The sequence below is a fragment of the Kogia breviceps genome, chromosome 6, assembly GCF_026419965.1.
Source record: "Kogia breviceps isolate mKogBre1 chromosome 6, mKogBre1 haplotype 1, whole genome shotgun sequence".
NCBI lineage: Eukaryota > Metazoa > Chordata > Mammalia > Artiodactyla > Physeteridae > Kogia > Kogia breviceps.
In genome coordinates, this window is record NC_081315.1 from 103,456,677 (window position 1) to 103,472,484 (window position 15,808).

Sequence of the window (15,808 nt, forward strand, 5' to 3'; positions counted from 1 at the left end):
CTTGTAATGGCAAAACGGATAGAAACTTACCAAAAAAAAGCAGAATTTTTTAATATATAAATCAAACAGGAAAAGGTTAGAAAAAAATTTTAGCATGAAAAACAAGGGAGCTGTGAAACATAAAATTTTAGAATCAATTGAGAATAAATTCTAGATTGGAGACTTATGTGTATTCAACTATTTACTAATATATTAGGTTTTTCTTTGAGATTCTAACATACAAGAAATATGGAAAAGAAAAAAATTGAAGGCAAATAAGCATATTGTGGAGTTTTATAATTTGAGAACTTAGTTATCTAATATCTGATATATATATATATATAAAATCTTAATACCTGAATATCTAATTAGTAACTTTTTAAAGCTGTTCTTCATATGGCATTAGATAGAAATTACTGGCCACTGTGGTATTTTTGAGATTTTTGAAGTTCCATTATTAAAAATAATAAGTATAGACTTCCTTGGAAAGTCAAAAGAGAGCTATAAAAATCAGTGGTTTTCAGAATAGTTAACACTAGTCATGAATTTTTATTATTTCTACTCTAGACTTTACTAACAGAAAAAAATCATTTGAGCATTTCAGGAACTGTTATAAAAGCATGTTAATCTTTAAAATATAGTGCAATGTATTTTTCTGAGAAACATGTAAAATCTCTTTATTTAGTCACAGATATGTTTAATAGGCCATAACATAACTTTTAAAGAAACCTGTTGGAAATGTGTTTATCAGAACTTTTGGGGTTTTCTTTTGCTTATGTGAAAATTAGAATTTTTAAGTTGCTGGGAAAGAGTATAGTATCACTTATATCTTCTTATTTGATAGTTAACATTTACTCCTGCCTCTGTTCTCTACATAGGTTTCTTGAATTATCTAGTAGTGAATCTTCAGAGTCAGTTCAATTATTTACACTCCCAACCATGAAGACATTTACAAAAAATTATTTTCAGAAAAGAAAGGATACTGAGGTCATGTCCTATCTTCATCTGTCTAGAGGTGGCAGTGGACTTAAAAAATTTTTCTGTAATTTCCTATCTCTTATTTCTTTGATAGCTACTTTATGTCACATCACATGCTAGTTTTAGTAGTGAAACATTGGTTGAATCTAGTAAAGATACCTTTTTTCTAAAAAAAATTTTGATCTAATTTGCAAAATTTGCTTTGTTGTTTTTGTTACTCAACGTAATTTTTATAAAATGTAGATAAAATATTGCATACTTATCTATGAAACAGGGTAAGCCAGTTTTAGGGAGGAAAATTTTTTAAACGTCACTTTTCATTTTAAAAGAAAAATTCTTTAATTTTTAATATTCATGAACATAATAACCCTTTATTTAAACAAAATACAATCTTCTATAGCAATTCATAATCAACATATTTCAACTCCAACCCTAAATAAAATTTCTACAAGTCAGGAACTAACAACAACAAATATAAGAAATCACTAGTGGGAGGCTATTTTCATGTACAGAGTTTGGTGATATGTTTAATTTAAATAGATACTTTTCTGAAACAGAATTCTTTTAATATATTTTATTCTTCTTGCTGCTGGTATTGGATTAAAAAGCCTTTTGTAGACCTCTACATTGGTTGCTAAGTAATCCTGGGTTTTAGTTAACATTAGATGTATGTTAGTTTTTGCAGTGGGACATTTTCCAGCATTTGAAATTAAATAATTAGGTAAGTAATGCCTTTAGTTTTGATGTAATTAATTTAGTATCTAAAATCAATTAAAAATAGATTTCATTTTTAAATAGCTACAATTTTTATTTTCTTATTAGGTTAAAAGGCCTGCAGTTTAATCTTAGACAAGACATTCTGTTATTTATATGAAATCTAAATCCCTTAATTGTGACTATGCAAAACTCTTTTTTATTCATAATTTTATTTTCACTACCTTGAAAAATATCTATTTTAAATAAAGATAAGAAAGATTTTCTTCTACATCTTATTTTTCTTATTTGTACTAATATGGACTGATAATCATCAAAATAATTTATAAAATGTCTACTTTACAAAAATTTTAACTCCTTCTGAAGCACTTTCCATTAAATATTCTTAATATATCCAAAGCACTAAACATTAGCAATCTCTAAATATAATCATATCTATCATCAACAGCAGCTTTTATATCACAAAAAATAGGGCTTTGCTTTAACTCATATTTTGTCATAGGAAATTATCACCAGTGCTTCATTTTGTTTTTGCTAAACAATAATGAAGATGTCACTACTGCAGCTCTCCATAGAAGTTAGGAGTCCAGCAATACCAAAATACCTTTTGTTCAAACTCTGTTAAAATTAAAATTCCTTACGATATTAGTATTTTTGCTGTAATTCATTTTTTGTTTGATTTTTATTTTTAGTTCAACTGTTGATGCAAAATCAGAGGAAGCTACTAAAATGGAAAAAGGAAAATCAGCATTAAGCAAAGTTTTGGAATCTTTGTGCATACATCACCAGCAACAAGTTTTGGCTATGTTGAAATTTCTAGTCCAAGAGCAGAATGCTGCTTCTCTTTGCTGTTGTAAAACACCATATTCTGTGTCTTCAGAATCTCAAAATCCCCTTATTGAAGATGATTTAGATGGGCTATTCTGTAGTTGTGAATATAGGCTGGCAGAAAGAGGGTATTTACACAATGAAAGACAAAGCCCTGGTTTTGTGCCTCTGCCAGTCTGTATTAAAGATATACATTGTTTATCTTGCCAAACTGTAACTATTGAACACATTAAAACAGTAGTAAATAGAGGAATTGCAAACAGTTATAATTCTCACAGGTGTTGTTCTGTACTGTTACCAAACATTCATTCCACAAAATCAGCCTTTCAGACTCCTCGTTCATCAAGGGAAATATGTGATGTTTCAGTAAGTCTTAAAGACGTTTGTAGATCTCGAAGTCCCTCACCCCCACCATTATCACCTGTACAGACTGAAGGATTTGAAAAATTGAAAGATGTCATCTCAGAGCTTTCAGCCTTAGAAAATAACAGACTTGAAACAAACATTAACCAGCCTCCATCTCTGACACCAGCAGAAATAAGCAGTGACAAAGATGATCATGAAGGTAAAATACATAAAACTAAAAAATCCAGTAACTCTGATTGTTTGCTCTTGGAAGACAGCAATAATTGTACTACAAATCAAGAAAACGGTGAAACTACTGTAATTTTTCAAGATTTAATGGATCGTATCAATGAAAAGTTAAAATCAATAGAAACGGTAGATATGACAAACCTTATAAAATTATCTAGCAGTGATTGTAATAGAGATAATGATTTGAAATTGAGAGATTTAATAACCTCTCTCTTGCATAATGCAAAGGCCAGTGATTACAGTTTTATGGAATTACTGAGTCAACATGATAAAAAGGTAGAAAATAAAATAATTCAGACAAGATTTCGAAAGCGTCAAGAAACCTTACTTGCAATGCGCAACTCTCCTGATTCACCCATATTTAGAAGGCAGTCTCTACAGATAAAAAGAGAACTTGCTAGTCTTGATGAAAACTTTATAAGAAAAAAATACACTGAAAAAAATCCAAGGAAATTCGTGTGCCATGATGAACTATTTTCACCAGACAAAGAAGAATTCTATCATTGCCAAGGGGCTTCTTTACAAAATTCTAAAAGCCTTCAAGATAATAATCATGCAGAAACATTTTCACCAGATTATGGATTACAATCATTGCAACTACCTCTTAATTTAGAAACTAACTTGGCTTTTGATGCATTTTCAGAAAGCTTTAAAACAACTTCTGAGAAAAGGAGCATAAGATCACAGGAGAAATCTGTGGCTGGAAAAAACTTTTTGCAAAATCATAAAGAGAATCCAAAATTAGAGAATATTCAAACTCCTTTGAAAAGTGATGTCCCTGGACTTCTGAGCAGAACTAAACGAAATATTGTACCTCCAGGGTGGTATTCTATATATGTAACAAATAATTATATTTTCAAAAAATCCCCTAAGGCCAAAAAAGTTTCTGACTCTACAAAAAAAAAAGATCCAGTAAAAAATATTCAGATTGAAAGCTCACACAATATAGATTTAAACAAAATTGCAATGAATTCTAATTTACAAGTTGTTGTGGAACGTTTGGAAGATACAATAAATATGGCCAAAAAGTCTTGGAATAATCAGTCATTATCGGAAGGATATAAAGCATCCAAGAAATTGATAGAAATTGATGGTAAAGATCAACATGCTGGTAAAAATATGACTCTTACTGTAAGTAGAATGACATGCAAAGAGCAGAGTTTATCAAAATCCATAGTGGCATCCACCAATGTTAAAAGTAATCATATACCTACAATAGATTTGAATAACAAAAGACTTGATAACCAGAAAAAGTCATCTGTTTTAAATACAGGTAGCTTGATTTCCAGTGTTGAAAATGTGCCAACAAAATATGAAGCCATTGAAAACTCTTCTTTTGCCAGCTATTCTAGTCCTATCAAACTCATGTTTTTATCTGAGGTTAAAAGCAGTGAAGGAGTCAAATATACTTTAACTTCAGTTGGTAATTCTGAATCAAATCGCTGTCTTCCTTCGGAAAAAAGACCAACTCATCAAGTAAATGAAAAAAAAAAAGAAACAAATGAGAATATCCCAAATGCTAACTTTGAAAATTATAGTTCTAATCTTAATGATAGTGACGGTCTCCAAAAAGAACTAAACAAATTTAATTGTGCAAAAGAAACTGCAGAATCCTCTGCAGTGTTTACAGATGATATGAATAGTGATAAGCCACAAGAGGAACCTAAGGAATATTCAAGCAGTGCTATTGATTCATCTTTTAAAAGAAAACCAGGTAGACCTAAAAAAATAGGTCCCCAGGTTGTGAAACAGATTAAGCGACCAATTGGGAGACCACCAAAACCTAAAACTGACCAAACGGACATCACCATTTGCCAGAATGAGTCCTTTAGTGCTGAAAAGAAAAGCCCAGAATCTCTCATATCAGAAGTAAAAGAAGGTATATATAAAAAGAGTATTATAGTAACTGTTATTTATGGAAGGTCAAGAAGAACTAAAAGGCATGTTTCTGAAGGAAGTGTAAACATAAGCAATGGTATGTCTTTAAATAACAACGTTGCTGATTTTCCAACAGAATATAATAGTCTCAGAAATATTAGAGAATATGAAATAGACTCGGGTGAAAGAATAAGTGCAATTTCAAGTCTGACTACTGAAACTGAGACCTTGGGGTCTGGCTTTGAATATGTTAGACCTATCAAGAACAAGTCTGTGATACCTCAACCTTCCAAGAACATTATTCGACCAAATCAGAAGTCTTTGGCAATAATTAGGAAGCCTGGTAGACCCGCAAAAGTGAAAATCTCTGGCATATCTGTGACTATTAATAGAATTTCACCTCAGGAGAGAGAAGTAAGTATTAGCAGCTGCTTACCTCCTTTAGAACAAGAGAATATATTAGAAAAAAATCTGCCTGAAGTAAAATATGATCACCAGTGCACCGTGGATACAAGGCACCCTGAAGCTGACGAATTTAAGAATGGATCAAAAAGTATGGTTGCTACTATACCTTTGAGACATTCTATTAGGGATCGAAAACCATCTCTGCATTTCTTACATTCATTAGCATCTTCTGGTTCACTTATTTATAGAAATGCTCTGCTCCATAAATCATGTAAACTCCATTTGCAGAAAGGTAAAAGTCAGAAGGACAAACATAAGCAGTCAAGGATTAAAATAGCTTCCAAAGGTACACCAGGAGCTAGAAATTCAAGGAATGCAAAAAAGCGTTTGGAAGATAAGTTAATACCCATTTCTGAAGTATCCTTGGACCCTATAATTTCATCAAACCCTTTGCTCAGGTGGTGGGCTGCTTCTACTTCAAACGATTCCTTATTAGAGGAATTAAACAATAGATTTGAGCAAATAACAAATGCTTGGGTGCCCGTGAGTGGAGATGAAGCTGAAAATTGTGTTCATAAGAAAAGAGAACACATTGAAAATGATAACTTCAAAATAGCAAGCCCTTTGGACACCTGTTTTTTAGAACTTGAAGTTTCACCTGTAAAAATGCTTTTTCGGAAAAAGTATGATTTGAATGAACTCTGTACCTGGTTTATGCAAACAACAGAAACACAGTCTCTTTCACTAGTTAGAAAAGCAAATGCACGAAACCCTTTGGAAGTAATAAATACCAGAGGAATTAAATTAGGGACCAAATATTCTGATTTTAATACCAGCCCCTTCAGAAAGCACTTTAAAAAATTTGCACTATCTTCTCCTTCAAAATCAGCAGGGAAGTTGCATATACTGCATAAAATGGTTAGCTCTCCACTCTTAAATGTGAAAAGTAATTTAACACTAACTAGGTTAAAAAGAACTGAGTTTAAGAGGTTGCGACATGAAAGGTGGAGAAGAGAGGGAGAGCTGCACAGCCATGGAACAGGTGCTTGGATCTCTAAAAGGAGGAACTTAAGATATTTTTGCCAGAACCAATTTTTGAGTAAGACTGAGGGAGGAACAAATGCTGACATCCCACGCCAAGGAAAAAACACAGTAGATAATCAGTTTATTTTGCCACCTAAGGTCAGGGATGACTTTTTGCAACAGAGGGTGGCAATGTCTGACTTCAAAACACATGGTAGTTTAGAGAATAAATTTAAGTCAGAAGCAAAGGAGAATGGAACAAACTGCAGCCAAAAAGATTTTGAAAAGGGCCCAAGACTAGGAAATGTATGTCCAAATAATTGGAGGTCAAAAACCTTAAAAGATTGTAGAATATTTTTGAGGAAGATCAACTATCTTGAACACAGAAATACTTTTAAGTTAAATACAATCATTTACTCTCCTGAATCTGTTAACAGTGGAAGTAATCATCAAACTCAAATAGAAGAATCAAAGCACATTACCTTAAGATCCCATTCTGCTAGGCAAAATTCTTTTAAAAAGCAATCTAAAGAAATAGAAAATGCTAAAGCAAATAATCCTTCAAGCAATAAATTTCCTAGCCAACTTGACAATAGTAAATTAAATAAATGTGTTATCTATGACAAGAATCCTTCTGATAGTTCTGAAGTTCTTAGCAAATTGAACAAAAGAAAAAGACCACCATGGAAGACCACAGAAATGTCAACAAAAAGACATAAACGGCAGTCTTGCAACAATGGACAAATGGCAAACTATAATTCAAAATCCCAACTAGGTAAGTTTTTCTCTACTTAATTTTAAAGTTTCATTGTAGGTGCCTTGAGTAAAGTATGAGATAATGGGTAGAAAAAGAACAGCTGATTTAGTTTTATTTCCAAAAAATTTGGACAATCTAATTTCTTGGCACCTAGTATGAAACTCATGAAATTAGGTGCTGCTAAATGTCCCAGTGCACTTCCCCACATCTAAATGTGTCCAGGATTTCAAGCAAATTAAAGTATATTTGAGACATAGAAAGCTTCTAAAAATATTAATGTAAACATTACCTGCTTTTGCATCTGGTAGTTCTAATATAAAATATAGAAAACAGTTTGACAAATAAATATGCCCAAGTAACTATCTAAAAATTAACTACTACACTACAGGCTAATATATATTTATTGTCTTGATTTGAGACCATCTGGAAGGAAGTAAAAACTGTCTCATGGCTAAATTGATAAAGACTATAACATATGTAATAATCCTAGGGTATCAGTCTCACATTCACCATTAAGTTGTTAGGCCCTTTGGTACTACTTTGGGATCCACTTTAAGATTTTATTTATTTAAAGAGTGTCAAGGAACAAGATTTTTTTCCAATAAATCAGCAACTCGTTGAATAGTTTTTTCATATCTGACATTGAACTAGATTCCATGGATATAAAGGATTTCTTTACGGAGATAATCCATAGCCTAGCAAGGGAGAAATTCGTATACAGGTAATTTTAAGGTAATGCTAAATTCAGAATGCAAACTGAAATTACTTTAGCAAGTAATTATGGGCTTTACTCAGTTATACTGACCTGACATTGGTGCCTCAGGGAGACTGTTACCCCTAGAACCTAGCAAAAATTGGATGTAAACACTGTAGTTGCCATCATAGTGAGTTCAAGCTCTGCTTATTGATAGGTGCTAGACAATTTAGGATAAGGAAGAGTGTGGTAGTGCTTGTTGATTACTTCCCTGATGTGAAAGAGTGCCGGGTTACATTTGGAAATTTAAGGATATTTTATCATATGGTTGCATTGTTACATTGTGTATTTTAGGGGAGTCTTTTGTGGGGTCCAGAAGGTATTGGCAGCTTTATTTTTGTTACCTTTTTAAAAAACTTTTTTAAAAGCTAAAAAAACACTCTCAGGTCTTAAATTAAAATATTAAAAGCAGTAATTAAACTCAAGTTTTAATAGGTTAGAAGATTATTATAACCCCCAAAATTCAATTACTTAACTGAATAACTTTATAATACCTATTTCAGTATATCTAACATGCAGTGATTTAAAAATTTTAACTAACATTCAGTGATTAATATTTTAAAGGTGGTCAAATTAGAGTCTCCATTATGAAAGATGAGTCAAATCTAAAAGTAATGCCCTTTGTTTCCTGCCCTAAAGATAACTAAAAATAATATTATAACAAATAGTATGTCAGGGAAAAAGAGGGAAGAAGTCTGATAGTTATTTTTTTAAAAGAACTTATAATTCACCTAAAAATATTCACACATATTTTTAAAAGACTGCCATGAATGGAGAATAAAGTGTAGTGTTTCATTTTTAATTCTTTATACCATCTTCATTTCATACTAAAGGTAGTTTACATTGTCATTTTTCAACAGAACTGTATTTTGTTACTCCCAGCTTCTTAACCATTGTATCTTTCTAAGGTATAAGTGTAAATTTATTTTAATATGATTCTTCACCTCACTATAAATATGAGATCACCCTAGAAAAATAAGATGGAAGATGCCTAAATATTACTTTTCAAATTAATTTCAAATCCTTTTGTAACATTTTAAAAAATTTTAATATCATATTAAGAGTTGTTTTTCACCTTTTCTCATTTTAAAAATTACTAGTAGTAGTTCCTGTTCTGCTTAAAGTTTTATTTATCTTTTACTGATAACTTTCCTTCTTTATTTTTTAACATTCTTTTTTTTTCCACTCAATCAACAGGGACATTATTTTTATAAAGTTGTATTTATAGCAATATTTGTTATATTATCTGATTTCTAAATGTTTCTTAAGGTGTTGTTTTTTTCTCATTATTCTTGATATTCCATACTTCTTTTTGCCTTTTCGGAAATGACACTAAAATTCATTATTAGTTTTATATGTGTTTTTCTTCTTCATAGAGTACTTAGTGACTGGAAATTTGAGATAGACTTTTAACAACAGGACTTTTCTAGGTATATAATGAATTAATGGAATATTTCTGTTGATAAAGAGTTTTGCTTCTACCACGAATGTCTTGTTTTTAAACATTTCAAGATTAACTGTCCAGATATAGTTTAATACACAGAAGTTTTAAAAGTTATACTTGACTACATTTGTACTGCTATATATCAACTGTAGACATGGAAAGGAAGAAGAAGAAATGCAATTCTATTCTATTTTTGTTTCAACAAATACTTTTTGAATGCCTACAATATGCTCTTAGGCACCGGAAAAGGTTCAAAAAGTTCTTTTTCCATCTAAGTGAGAAAACAAGATCTATATCACTTATTTATTCAATATATAGAGTGTATTTTATGTTTTAAGTGGGATATTATATGTTTTAAGAGGATAGAATGGTGAAAGTCATGGTTTGTACTCTCAAGGAGCTTATCATCCAATGGGGGATAGTGAGTAGGCAATTCCGGTAGAAAGATGAGTGCTGTGATGGGAGAGATTGACTGTAGGAGCACATAACAGGGAAATTGAACCCAGGTTCAGAGAATTAGACAAGGATTCCTACTTTTAAGCTGGAATTTGAAGGATGACAAAGTATTAGAAGTCCAGAGAGTATTTCAGGCAGAAGCAAATTGCATGGGGAAAATTTGGGTGACAGAAGAGAGCACGCTTGTCTGGAGCACTGATTAATTTAGTTCATATAGCTGAGACACAAAATAGGAATTAAGGATGGGGCAGGGGGTAGATGGAAAAATGGCAAAAGATAAAGCTACTGATGGAAGCATAGCCCAAATTGTGAGGTCAGCATCAGTTAATGAAAAAAAAAAAACATATCTTGAGCCCTAATAGTGGCAGTAATAGGGAAGAATCGATATATTTGATGAGAGATCCATGAAGTAGAATCAACCTGTCTTAGAGAAGAGAGGAATGAAGGATAACATCCAGGTTTTCGGCTTCAACATCTGTGTAGGTGATCGTAATATTCACTGAGATATAAGAGAACACTCAAGGTGTTCTGTTTTAGACATAAGAAATTTGAGGTATCTAGTGGGGTATCCAAGAAAAGATGTTTAGGAAGCAATTAGTTAATATGGGTATTTTGCTCAGGAGAGGGGTCTGAGCTGGAGATACAGATTTGGGGGCCAGCAAATAATTGAAGCCATGAGAGTGGAAGAGACTGTTCAGTGTAAAATATGAAGAACATAGGGTCTCAGAGCCCCAAAGATATGGAGAAAGGAAAAGATATGTGTAAAGGGAGACTGATGAGTAGTCAGGAGGTAAAAGGAAAGCCAGCAGAGCGTGGCGAAAGGAAATATGTTTTAAGAAGGGAAAAAACAACAGTGTAAAATGTTATTAAGAGGTCAGTTAGGCCTTGAAATGTTCCATTGAACATAGCACAAGAGGTTATTTTAGAGATTTGTGAGAGAGCAGTTTTGGTGGACTAATAGAGCCAGAAATGTTATGATTGACTAAATGCAGGAAGAGGAAATGAAGAAAATTATCACAGAAAAATGTAAATGGCTATGATTGGAGAGAAAATAGGGAAGTAGTAAGAGGAAGCCCCGTTGAAGGATGTTTAGATGCCAATGGGAAGAAGCCAGTGGAAAAAAAGATTGAAGATAGAAAAATGAGATGGCAAGTAGGAGAAATGGAGTGAAGGCCCTGACTTGATTATGGGATATCTTGGGACATCATTAGAGAGATTGGTTTTGGCCAGAAGAGTCATTTCTCTCTTAAAACATGAGAATAGTGGGGATAATATATGAGGATGCAAAGCACCTTATAAGTTTATGGGCAGAATATTGAGGATAGTAGAGTCTATTTTCTATGAATCAAGAGGTAATCTAAGAGTAGCATGGTGGGCATTGAGCTCTGTGGATAATGTTTGAAATGCTGTCTCAAGAAATAACAGGATTGAACAGCTTTGTGATTTTATCTCAGTTGCCAGAATGGAAGCTTGGAGAAAGGTGGACCCTTATACTTAAGAGTAATTAGGTTCACCAAGTGGGTGTAACAGGAAGAAAAGAGATCAAACCAAGAATTCATTCTGTGAATTGTGATAAACTGTGTGATCGAAGTGTAATTCTAAGGCGTCTTTTTCTAATAACTGCACACAGTGTAGATTTGAGGGGAGGGCAGAATGGGGTGTGTGAAGGGCCAATTGTAAGAGATGGTTTCGGACGTAATAATGGCCTAAAATTGTGTGTGACTATTGAAAATAATAATATAGACCTCTTCAATGTCAGTGTCTTGAATTCCTAAAGCAAAGGTGTGCCTTCTCCTAATTGATACATATCTGGATATAATAAATGGACTTTGGACACCTCTGAGGAAATTTCAAACTAGAATAACCCAGCGTGTACTTAAAGCTACTATACTATTTTCCTAAAACGTTAAATTTTCCCATAAAAATTCAGAACTCAAGTTGACACTTTGGATTGGATTGAAAAAAGTTCAGTTTGTCAGCTTTTCCTGTTTTGTGGTCTGTCCTCAAAAACGACTGAATATATATATATATATTCTTTTCATTCAGAATTCTGGTTTTCACTCAGGTATATAACTGATGGGGGGATTACTCCTTTAACTACCTAAAACTGATACTAACCCTGCATACTTCTCTGGTCCTGCTAATGAACATTTTACCATATTTTTTTTTTGAATCCTAGCTCGAGATATTCTTTTAAATGTGTAGGGTTGAGGCAACCCTCGGCACAGAGTATCCTTTAGCATTTAAAAATAAAATTTAGAGTTAGAGTTACTCCATGTGCTGTTATTCAGCATCATAATTATCTTCAAATGGAAAAACTGTGAAGCATAGAGTAGATGATTTTCTGAACTTCATTCTGATAGAAAAACGTTTCCAGAGGATTTAGTCACTGTAATCTAGTTCGCTACGCAAGCATTCCAGAGGTGTATTCCAGGAAATGCTCGTCCACCAAGATGTTCTATGTGCAGAGCGTTCTGTGGTCTAATAATGTTGGGAAATGCTCCCTTCTCTTTCCTGCGTTTATTGAGTCGCCAGTGCCCCATTAGCATGGTAAACTGCATTCTCCAAACTTTATATCCCACAGAACACTGTTTGGGCAACATAATTAGGAAACACTGCTCTACATAGTTTCCCGCTAGGCTTTCTCTGTACTTAACCGTGATGCTCCCAGAAAGAAAGCAATGACTGTAAAAATGTAAGTTAATCTATGTACTAGATTTGTTCTTGTTGTACATAAATTGTTAGAGTAATCAAAATTAAATTGTAAGTGCTTTACTAAGATTCACCATTAAAAGAAGACACATAATTAATATTTTAGGCTTTGTAGGCTTTATAATCTCTGTTGCAACTACTCAATTCAGCTTCTGTGGCATAAAAACAGCAATAGACAAACACATAAGCGAACGAGCATGGCAATGTTCCAATAAAACTGCTTACAGATGCCCCAAGTTAGGAAGTTAATTTTGTTTGAAAATAGTGCTGTGCTCCATGTCCATGAATAGGGAGAATTTTTAAAATTACCTTTCTTCGGCTTATACTAATTATGTTGCCAAAGTGAAAAAACAGCTTGAAATATTTTTTGATAAGTTCCCTGAGTTCCTTTGTAACTCTAATGTCTAACAATGCATGGTGGATCAGCCTATTTTGTATAATAAGTTTCACTTTTGTATATTGGATTTTATTTCATAATGAGTTAAGAAAGGAAGAGCTGTGGTAGCAGTCAGTTCAGGTGGCTTTCCTCTCAGTATTACAGACCATGAGAAAGTATCTTACGAGTTTAGGAAAACATATGAGATCAGTGTCTCCTCAAGTCTTAATTTATCCACACTCTTAATTTGGTCAGAACTGGATGAAACAAAGACAGATATTTTTTGTTTGTTTGTTTGTTTGTTTGTTTTTTTTGTGGTATGCGGGCCTCTCACTGCTGTGGCCTCTCCCGTTGCGGAGCACAGGCTCCGGGCGCGCAGGCTCAGCGGCCATGGCTCACGGGCTTAGTTGCTCCGCGGCATGTGGGATCTTCCCGGACCGGGGCACGAACCCGTGACCCCTGCATCGGCAGGCGGACTCTCAACCACTGCGCCACCAGGGAAGCCCAAGACAGATATTTTAATGTAAGAAATAATAAATACATTGACCTATTCTTTATTACATGGACTTCATATGACCATTTTACTTGCCAGTGCCATCAGTAAAAATATTAAAACTGCGACCCAATAATCTAAAGTATTCTAATGAAGTCAAAAATTTTTAATAAAAATCCATTCTGGGGCTTCCCTGGTGGCGCAGTGGTTGAGAATCCGCCTGCCGATGCAGGGGACACGGGTTCATGCCCCGGTCCGGGAAGATCCCACATGCCGCGGAGCGGCTGGGCCCGTGAGCCATGGCCGCTGAGCCTGTGCGTCCGGAGCCTGTGCTCCGCAACGGGAGAGGCCACAGCAGTGAGAGGCCCGCGTACCACAAAAAAAAAAAAAAAAAAAAAAAAAAAAAAAAAAATCCATTCTGTTTACAATTGGTTATTTTCCCCATCATTGTAATTTTCATAGGAACTAAGTAGAGAAGAATGTCAGGTTTTAAAGAGTTTTAGTATAGCATTATTACCATAATACTGTATTAAAATATGAAACAGCTACTTTGATAATTCCTTGTCTTGATTTTTTTTCTTAGAATTTTTCTTGCATATCTTATATCCCATTGCTTTGTCAACCGTTACAGACATTTTGCTTTACTAATTGCCCCATATCTTTCATGGGAAACTATTCAATTTATTCAACAAATATTGTATCTTTTTCTTTTGATCTACCATGCATTGTTAGATACTAGAGTTACAAAGGAACTCAGGAAACTTATCAAAAAATATTTCAAGTTTTTTCACTTTGGCAACATAATTAGTATAAGTTGAAGAAAGATAATTTGTTTGATTCTCCCTTTTAATGGATATGGAGTACAGCACTATTTTCAAACAAAATTAACTTTCTAGCTTGGGGCGTCTGTAAGTAGTTTTATTGGAACATTGCCATGCTCATTCACTTATGTGTTTGTCTATTGCTGCTTTTATGTCGCAGAAGCTGAATTGAGTAGTTGCAACAGAGATTATAAAGCCCGCAAAGCCTAATAATTAATCTGGCCCTTTGCAGAAAAAGTTTTCTGACCCCTATTAATATCAGTAGAATTTTGATAAGGTGTGATTAGAAAAAATTATTGTATTTTTTTAGTAAATTAAGATTATTATATCCAGTTCATTCCCAACCCCATCCATACTCACTCCCTGTTGTCCACTCCCACCTCGCACACAATACGTTTCTCACGTGTAGTTGTGTTATTTTGTTTTTCTCTATGGAACAAGACCTGTCTTTATCCAGCAGAGTGGTGCTGGGGGAGCCATCAATGCCAGTTTTATTCTGTTTTGTAAACCTTTATTCTCTCCCTGCAGCCTCCAGACCTGCTTTGTCTATCTGAGGTAAGTTCAAGAGTCACCCTTCTCTTCCTTAACCAGCTGCTACCACCTGTTAGAAAGAGATTGATTTCAGTGCTTCACACCTTAAATTCCTTCCTCAAGTGTTCTCTTCTCCCCTTTTCTACCCCTTTTTTCCTTCTCTATTTCTTCACTTAGTAATTCAAAATTTTTAGTTCAGCTCTCATGGCTACCATATTTTTCTCCTCATTGTTCCTGGGCAGTAAATAGTTTTCTTTGTAGTGGAGCTGAGTATCCTGTGATTATCATAATATAAAGCCTACTGAATTCACCTTTTGTTTAATTACAGAAAAATAAAAGGCAGAGTAGGTGTCTGAATGATTTCATCCTGCCAGGTTTTTTCTTCCTTGTTTTTGTTTAATTTCAAGCAAGACCTTGGCTTCTTTTTTCTCCCCCTCATTTCCAGTTCTAGGCAACCTGGAAAATTCATTTGTTTGCTTCTTTGTCTCTGTGTTATATAAACGTACAGAAGGCTAGATTTTAGAAGCCAGTATCTATAGACCCCATTAATTCTTTCAAAAAGGTTTGTCTCCTGTGTGCCAGGCAGTATGCTAGACATATGGAATATGATGGGTGGACAAAACCAGATGTCACTCCATTCACAGTCAAGTTTGTTCGGAGAGGCAGACATTGAGAAAACAGTAACACAAATCTTACAACTTCTTAATTCGTAGGTGGTGCTATGAGAATTCCTTATGGGGAGATCTTATCAAGTCAGGGAGGTGAAGGAAGGCTTCTCTGAGGAAATGACTATTGAGCTGAGTGAGAGTGAGTAGCAAGAATGAGTAGGAACCAACTTGGCCAAGCCGCAGAGAATGGGGAGGGGAGGAGTGAGCCTCCAGGAAAAACTGAATGGGAAAAAAGTATGAGGCATGGTGTTTCTGGTGGGTAAGAGGGATAAGACATGACTGGTGTGTCTTGAGTCAAGAGGGAAAGGAGGAGCATGATGTCAGGTGTGGTGAAGACTGAGGAGTAAGTGAAGGAGAGACCATTCGGATTCTCAGAAACCATGTTCATGTCCTCTCG

The 15,808-nt window shown here is 34.2% G+C and overlaps 1 protein-coding gene across 3 annotated transcripts in view; it reads left to right on the forward strand.

Moving 5' to 3' along the window:
• LCORL (ligand dependent nuclear receptor corepressor like) overlaps positions 1–15,808 on the forward strand; it is a 180,749-nt gene that overhangs the window by 150,854 nt on the left and 14,087 nt on the right. Inside the window, exon 7 of one of the 3 annotated variants that reach the window (XM_067036355.1) lies at positions 2,364–10,198. The exons of the other annotated variants lie outside the window; for them this stretch is intronic. Coding sequence (XP_066892456.1) covers positions 2,364–7,194 — 4,831 coding nt within the window. The 3' untranslated portion in view covers positions 7,195–10,198. Of the gene's footprint in view, positions 1–2,363; positions 10,199–15,808 lie in introns of those variants that run through there. 3 annotated transcript variants of the gene reach the window in all.